At 65.9% G+C, this 7,850-nt stretch overlaps 2 protein-coding genes across 2 annotated transcripts in view; both read left to right on the top strand.

Annotated features, from left to right (window-relative positions):
* The window catches only part of EMIHUDRAFT_100133 (hypothetical protein), a gene marked incomplete at both ends in the record, with an annotated part of 3,617 nt that extends 3,331 nt beyond the window's left edge, over positions 1–286 (top strand). Inside the window, one exon of the mRNA XM_005780126.1 lies at positions 74–286. Within this exon, the coding sequence (XP_005780183.1) occupies positions 74–286 (213 nt within the window). The remainder of the gene's footprint in view (positions 1–73) is intronic.
* A 1,326-nt stretch (positions 287–1,612) lies between these two features.
* On the top strand, positions 1,613–7,251 carry EMIHUDRAFT_100134 (hypothetical protein; the record flags this gene model as incomplete). The annotated part of the gene is made up of 2 exons (XM_005780127.1): positions 1,613–4,796; positions 5,000–7,251. 2 exons carry the CDS (start codon positions 1,613–1,615, stop codon positions 7,249–7,251), a joined length of 5,436 nt encoding a protein of 1,811 aa, XP_005780184.1.
* Between the last annotated feature and the right edge of the window lie 599 nt (positions 7,252–7,850).

Genomic DNA, 7,850 nt, shown 5'->3' on the forward strand with positions numbered 1-7,850 from the left:
GCGGCAGCAGCAGCAGCATCACCAGCAGCAGCGGGCTCACCCCCCCCCCTCCCCCCCCTCCCCCCCTCCTCAGGCCCAACCAAGTAGCGGCGGCGCCTTTGCATTCGGCGGCGCGCAGCCGGCCGCCCCCGCCGCAGCACCCGCCTTCGGCGCGGCGGCGCCGGCCTTTGGTGGCGGCGCGGGCGCGCCCGCCGGCGGCGGTGGCGGCTTTGCCATCGGGGCCGGTCCGGCGGCGCCGGCGGGTCGCACCGTTCGCCGGTTCCGCCGGCCGGGAGGCCGTAAGTGAGCCGCAAGTCAGAGGCTGCCAGGCAGCCTCCTCGGCCAGGTATTCTCGGCTGCTGCTGTGGCAGCGGCTGAGCAGGTCGCGCGCAACTCGGCCTCGGGCTTGCATCTCTCTTGCGCGCGATCGGTATCGTATCGAGTTGTTGTAGTCGCGCACATGGTCGCGTCTCTGGAGTGTCGGTCGCGACACGCCGCGCGCTCTCGGAATTCCAGCCAGTTTTGGATGTGCTCGTCTCTCGTGATGTGTCCCCAGTATGTTGTATTCGTGTTTTCCGTGGAAAGCTCAGTATTCAGAGAATCAAAACAAATATATAAATAAAACGGGCAAACTCTGATAGACGAATCAAAACAAAGTAAACACAAAGCGGAAAAACAAAAGTCTATAAAGAGTGATGAGTGTGCGCATTCGGCATTCGCCATTCCGCATAGCAAAAAGCAATCCATAAAATTTTCCATAAATCATAAAAGGAGTACCGGGTACCCGCTACCCCTGTACCCCACCGCGTCGACCCACCGCGTTGGCGTCGCGAGTCGTCCACGGAGCAGTCCTCGGTGGACGGTGCTGAGAGTGGGTGTGCTCTGCGCGCGGGGGCGCACCTTTCTTGTAAACCTCGTCCGCGAGCGGCGAGGCGCGAGGGGCACGAAGACTGGCACAGCTGCCCTCCGGCGGGCACCGAAAACCACACACGAACCACGCACTCGCACACGCCGAGCCGCGCGCGGCCGGCGCCTCTCATGCCCTTCTCCACGCACACCGCGTGAAATCCGCGCGTACGTCCCCGTGCGCACGCAAACACACACGCGCAGCGCAAATTTGCCTGTGGCATGTGCGTAAGCCCTTGCTTGTGCTGGCGCCCCATGGCTGTCCCGAGCCCGCACCAGCCACGGAGCCAGCGCCCACCATGTGCCCGCCCCATCACTGGCGTTTCTGTTTTGCTTAATCCAGTCCTCTCCCGCTGCCGCTGTGTACGTCACCATCGCGTCCTCGCCGCGTCGCCGACGCCACTTGCTGCTCGCCGCTGCCCTGCCCTGCCCTGCCATCGCGCAAACACACACACACACACACACACACACACACACACACACACACACACACACACACACACACACACACACACACACACACACACACACACACACACACACACACACACACACTCAACGATGTCGAAGGGAGAAGGTGGGAAAAATAAAAAGAATTGGCGACCTGGCTGCTGGACGACGCCCTGTCGGTGCCTGTCGGTGCCTGCTGGAGAGCCTGTCGGTGCCTGTCGGTGCCTGCTGGAGAGCCTGTCGGTGCCTGTCGGTGCCTGCTGGAGAGCCCGGGACGATGATAGTCCGCGTCGCTCTGAGTGAGAGCGGGACAATCACCATGTACGTCGGCGACCCTGAGGCTGTCACCGTCGAGCGCTTCATACAGCAACTCATCCCACGCGTTCGCGCACGGGCATGGTCCCTCGCCGTGGACGATGCCTCCCTCCTGCACTTGTGGCTGCACGGCGAACGGATGCGGGAGTCCCGCCGCCTTTCCTCGTATGCCACGGAGATCAACGCTGGCGCCTCGGCTCGGGTGCTCTCTTTCCGTATGCCAATCGAGCTCGAGTCTGCGTCAGAGCTCGAGCCTGTGTCAAGCGTCGCCCAGAATGAGGCTGCAAGCGGCTACCCTGTCGAGCCGCTCCTGGTGGAGCTTGGCTCCGACACCTCGTGCGTGTGCGCCATCTGTCAGATGGTCATGTGCAACCCGACATCAGCGTGCTCTGCGGGGCATGCTGCCTGCGAGAAGTGCCTCTTCGTGTGGTGCGTGCGCAGCAGCAGCCACGACGGCGCGGCTCTTTGCCCGTGCTGCTGCGAGGAGATCGACCCGAGTGGCTTCACGCCCGCCAACGAGATCCGCGAACGGATCGACAAGATGCACTCCCGGTGCGACAGCTTTGGCTGCCACTGGGCGGGCACCATCTCGGAGCTGAACGCTCACCGTGCTGTCTGCCAGCAGCGGTTGCTTTCCTGTCCGCTCGGGTGCGGCCTGAGCGACACGGCCGGCCGGATGCGCGACCATGAACAGGTGTGCGAGCGGCGGCTGCTGCTGTGCTGCGCGTGTGGCGGGTCAGTCCGCTCGAACCGTGCGGTCGACCACCTCACCGTTTGCCCAATGGTGCCGATGCCCTGCCCGCTCGGCTGCGGGAAGACTGTCGCCCGCCAGGAGCTGCTCGCGCACAAAAACGTGTGCCCTCGCGCGCCCGTGAGCTGCGTCTTTGCCCACCAAGGCTGCCCGGCGCGCATGCTCCGCTCGGAACTGCCCAAGCACTGCGCCGACAACGTGCAGTACCACGCCAGCCTCGTAGCCAAGCGCGAGAAGAACGCGGCCAAGCGTGAGCGCGAGCTGATGGACGAGATTCGCGCCGCGAAGCGCGCGCGCACCGATCTTGAGAGGCAGCTGGAAGAGGCGCGCAGTGGGTCTCCGACGCCCGCCGTGCACAACGCACTCGAGGAGTCGGCCGCGTTCGAGGACGATGCTGCTGTCGAGTCGCCCCTTGAGCAGCGGGGACATGGCGACCCCCGGCTGGCACAGCTTGAGGTGTTGCTCTCGCACGATGAGTGGGAGCCTGTGGCCGGCCGCGAGGCGTTGTGGGAGGAGGTTCGGGTGCTGCTCAACGCGAAGCCGCACCTGCGCACCTATCTGTCGCTTCCGTCCTTCGAGCCCACCGCCGCCGGCGCGGCTACCAAGGCGTGCTTGACTCGGTGCGAGATCGCGGGACACGAGATGGTGCCGCTCTACCTCGACGAGCGTTTCTCGTGCGCTTGCGCCTGCGAGCACGGGGGCGACCTCTGGACCTGCTCGGCGTGCGGCGCCACTTTCTGCTTCCCGTGTGTGCTGTCAAAGGGCCGAGGCGCGGCGACGCTTGCGGCGCTCGAAAGCGAGCTGTCGCATGCCGAGTGGGAGCTCGTCGACGATGACGACTGGCAGTTTGCGCTATGGGAGCGGCTGGCAGCTCTCCTTCGTGCAGAGCCTTCCCTGCGCACGATTCTGAGCATCCCCGAGGCGCACGCGTACCCAGAGGCGTGCCAGTCTGAGTGCATGCTCGACGTCGCGCGCGGCTCCGGCCCGGTCCCGTTGCTCAAGCACTTTGTCGACCACGTGGACGGCGGAGGCAGCACGCCGCTCCACCATGCGGCGGCTGCTGGCGACGCACGTCTGTTGGCGGCGCTCCTTGCCGACGCCAGCGCGCGCGGCTCGCGCAACAAGGTGCGCGGCGTCCTGCGCCACACGGACGCCGAGGGCAACACGCCGCTGCACCTGGCTGCGGAGGTGGGATCGGCGATTTGCATGTCGCTGCTCCTCGAGGCGCGAGCTGACCCAAACTTCGCCACCTCCGTCGAGGATGGCGTGTCGTTTGCTGGTCCGCCCGACCGCCTCCCACCGCTGCGCGTTGTGGCGGACACGGCTTGCGCCAGGCTCCTTCTCGCAGCTGGCGCTTGCGGTGGCAGTGCGCTCTTCGACGCGGCACGCGCCGGCTGCGCGGATTCGGTGGCCACGCTGCTTGATGCCGGAGTGAGTGCGCTGAGCCCGGGCCCAAGCGGGTGCACGCCGCTTTGCGCCGCAGCCGGTGCCGGCCACGCGGTGGTGGTGGCAGCCCTCCTCGGCGCTGCTGAGGACGCCGATGTCCTCGGTGCTGCATCAGACGAGCTGGTGAAGGCGCTCCAGGTGTCCGTGCGCGGCAACCATTTCGCGGCTCTCAAGCTGCTGCTCGATGACGGGCGCGTGAGCCTCGATCGGAGCAAGATGTCGGGCGGCGTCCCGGTGCTGCGACAAGCTCGCGAGGCTGGCGCATGCCAGTGCGCGCTGATGCTGATGGAGGCCGGCGCGATTGACGAGGACGCGCAAGGCTTCAATCTGCTCAGCGGCGACGAGCTCATTGAGATTGTCCGGTGGATTGGTGCGAACGCCGCCTTCCCCTTCGCGCTCTCTTGCCGCGAGGCGCGCGACGCTGTGCACGCCTTCCTGCCAAAGCAGCGCAAGTCGGGATCGCCGCTCTTTACGTCGCTTCACGCCATGTGTGCTAGCGAATCGCTCTTTGACTGGTCGGTTCAGGCCGGCATGCCTTGGCCCGAGACGTTGAAGACCGACCGGCTCTGCCAGTACGCTGCCGAGCACGGACGGCTCGAGCTGTTGCAGCGAGCGCGTGCCGCTGGGTGCCCCTGGGAGTCGATTGTGCCGCTTGACGCTTGGGAGTCCCTACGGTTGAGCCACCACGGCAGCCCCTACAAGAAAAACAAGGAACGCCGCCTCTCCACGGTTGAGCAGGCGGCTTCGCACGGGCACCTCGAGGTTCTCGATTGGGCGATCCAAAACGGGGCGCCGCTTGGGGACTGCCCGGGCCTGACGGCGGCCGGCAAGGGGCAGCTCGAGGCCCTGCAGCGGCTTGTGCGGCACGGCTACTCGCTTGACGCGTCCCTGGCAGAAGCGGCGGCGTGTCACAACCAGAAGGACGTGCTCGAGTGGCTGGCGCACCGCGGTGTGCCGCTGGGGCAAGCTTGTGCCGCCGCCGCGTACGGCGGGCACTTTGAGCTCATGAAGTGGGCGCGGTTGCACGGCGGGCATCTCGACGAAGACGTCGCTCTGCAGTGCTTCATAGAAGGCACGCCCGCCCCCCTCCACAGCCACCTGTACCTGTGCACCTCCCTGCCTCCCCACCTGCACCCTCCACCTCCGACCCAGGGAAGTGGGATGACGTCGTGTGGGCCCTCGAGGAGAATTGCCCAACAGACGAGAAGCTGTCCTTCGCGGTGGCGCAAGAAGGCGACCTCGAGAAGTTGCAGACGCTGCAGCGGCACGGGGTACCCTTTGACAGTCGCGTGCCGGCGATGGTCTTTGAGTCCTTTCGTCTTGACGAGGTGATTCCCACGCTCCGCTGGCTGCGCGAGAAGGGCTGCCCGTGGGATGGGTTCACGATGCTGATGGCGGTGTCGTCCTTCAAGCTCCTCGGGTGCTCGCCGTCGAAGTGCCTCGAGCTGGTCAAGTTCCTCGAGTCCTCCGACCCGGGCTTCTGGCACGGCTTCTATCTCGGTGAGGACGTCAAGCCCAAGCTTCGAGACGACAGCTGCTTCGAGATCATGGGCTGGGAGTTTTGGGAAAGCTCGCATGTCGTCGACTGGGCTATCGAGCATAGCACCGTGGCTGTTGTCGAGTTCCTCGTGTCGAAGGGTGGCGATCGCTTTAGCGACGAGCGAGGAGTGGCTGCAGCGGCGCGCGCCGGAAATCGCTCGATGCTCGGATGGCTACTTCGGCAAGGTGGCCGCGTGACACGGCTCGCGCTGACAGCGGTTGCTGGGTACTTCTGCGGCGACGAGGACGAGGACGAGGACGAGGACGAGGACGAGGACGAGGACGAGGACGAGGACGAGGAGGACGACATCACTGTTGACGAGAATGCCCGCGCGCCTGCCGTTGGCGACACCGTCGTGGTAGACGGACTGGTCAACAAGCCGGAGTTCAATGGCTCCGTCGGCAAGGTGCTCTCCACCACCGAGGCTGACGGATGCTACCTCGTGGCCGTCCCCGGCTCGCGAGTGCTTGCCTCGCCGACGAACCTCTCCCGGCCGGTGCGCTTCATCGGGCAGATCGCGACGCTTAAGCTCTTGCTGAGCCAGCCGAGCTCGCCACCGCTCGACGCGGAGATACTCTCGATTGCTGTCTGTGAGGCCGGGAGAAAGCGGGACGTCGGCCTGGTGAAGTGGCTGCTTCAGGAGGGCGCCTGCCCGTCCGACGAGCGCGCGTGCGCCGAAGCGGCTCTCGCCTGGACCCCCGCTGGAGGTGGCCGGTTCCAGATCGAGCTGCTCAAGTACCTGCGTAGCCGCGAAGTGCCGTGGGGCGAATCGGCTTGCGTGTCTGCCGCGAGCTTTGCACACGGCCTGCCGGTGCTCAAGTGGCTCGTCGCCAACGGCTGCCCGTGTGGGCCGATGACATGCGCGTCCGCTGCGAGGTCGGGACACCTGAGTACTCTGCAATGGCTACATGACGAGCATGGCGTAGCTATGGACGAGGCCACGTGCTCCGCGGCCGCGCAAGGCGGGCACCAGCGCTGCCTTCAGTGGGCAGTCGTCGCAGGCTGCCCGATTGACGTGACCGAGTGCAAGCGAGTCGTGAGTGAAACGATTTACAGGGCCCGGAACGAAGACGACTCGCACGACTTGGGCCTCGAGCGGCGCGCATCGATGGTGAGGTGGTGGCTAAACGATCTGAAGGGCGATGGCGACGGAGGCTGCCGCTTCACCTTCAGATGCAGGTGCGAGAGCTGCGCGGCGCGCGAGTTGGCTGCTGCTCGCGCCATGCCCCAGCGGGCTGCAATCCGCCGTGCCATCGTGCGCGTGCTCTCGCAGCAGCAGCCGCTGGCCCGGAGTGACCTGGTGAACCGCGTGCGCGACGGCTTCCGCGACGTCCTCGTCACTCTGCGGGTGGTGCGGCGGCCGATCGGATGGACGCCTTGGGACGGAATTGATGGAGAACGGGAGGCGGAGGTGTACTCCGACGGCGAGGAGGACTCGGCTGGCGGCGCTGGCGGCGTGGGGCGCGGGCGGGCGGGCGGGCTTGCGGCCGGCGAGGAGGAGGGCGAGGAGGAGGGCGAGGAGGAGGGCGAGGAGGAGGGCGAGGAGGGCGAGGAGGAGGGCGAGGAGGAGGGCGAGGAGGAGGCCGAGGAGGAGGGCGAGGAGGAGGGCGAGGAAGCGGGCGAGGAGGAGGGCGAGGAGGAGGCTGGCGAGGATGTCGAGCGCAAGGCTGACGTTCAAGTCGCCTTGTCGCTCCCGGCGTGCCCCGTGCCGAGCGTCGCCGCCGTCGACGAGGCGCTCGGCTACCTCATCGGGCGGCGCATTTGCTCTGAGTACGTGCCCAACTTCGGCGACAGCTGGACCGCACAGAGGGAGCGCAAGGTCAAGTACAACGAAGTCGCGTCAGGGCCGTCGTGGGACATCTGATCGAGGCCTGAACTATCTCGTGCGCAATCTGGGATGGAGAATGAGCGCCGACGGGCTCGTGGCAGTTTCGAGCCATCGGGCAGGCTTTGAGCCGCCCGAATGGCGTCGCCAACGTGACAGTGAGTTTGGTCGCCGCTGGCTAAGGTGCGACTGGGTCGGGCGGCTACCGTTAATCGCCGTCCACGCAGGCATGAGGGGAGGCAAGAAGAGGAGACGCTCCGTGTAGGACCCCGGGGCTGGAAGAGCGATCCGTGGATCTCATGTATGCGGGGAGGGATGGCTACTGGCCGGGCCTAGCGCTCGGTCGTCTGCAGGCGGCACTCTAGGGAAGCGACTCGCATTGCAAGGGACATGCACATGTACATGTGGATGTGCATGTTGTAACGTATCATGTCTGTACCACCGTTCGTTTTCTCGTGTTTTGTACCTCGCGTCGCGCTCGGTCACCGTACTGTACCCGTTGTGCGTTGAGCTTTGAGCGTTGTTATCGCATCGATAAAACGGGAGAGTATGCGTGCCCGTTTTTCTTCTAAAGCATTTTTTTCTCTGCGCGGGGGCGCAGAGGCGGGCCGGGGCGGGCGGGGGGGCTGAGGCGGAGT

The sequence above is a fragment of the Emiliania huxleyi genome (genome assembly GCF_000372725.1).
Source record: "Emiliania huxleyi CCMP1516 unplaced genomic scaffold EMIHUscaffold_22, whole genome shotgun sequence".
NCBI lineage: Eukaryota > Haptophyta > Isochrysidales > Noelaerhabdaceae > Emiliania > Emiliania huxleyi.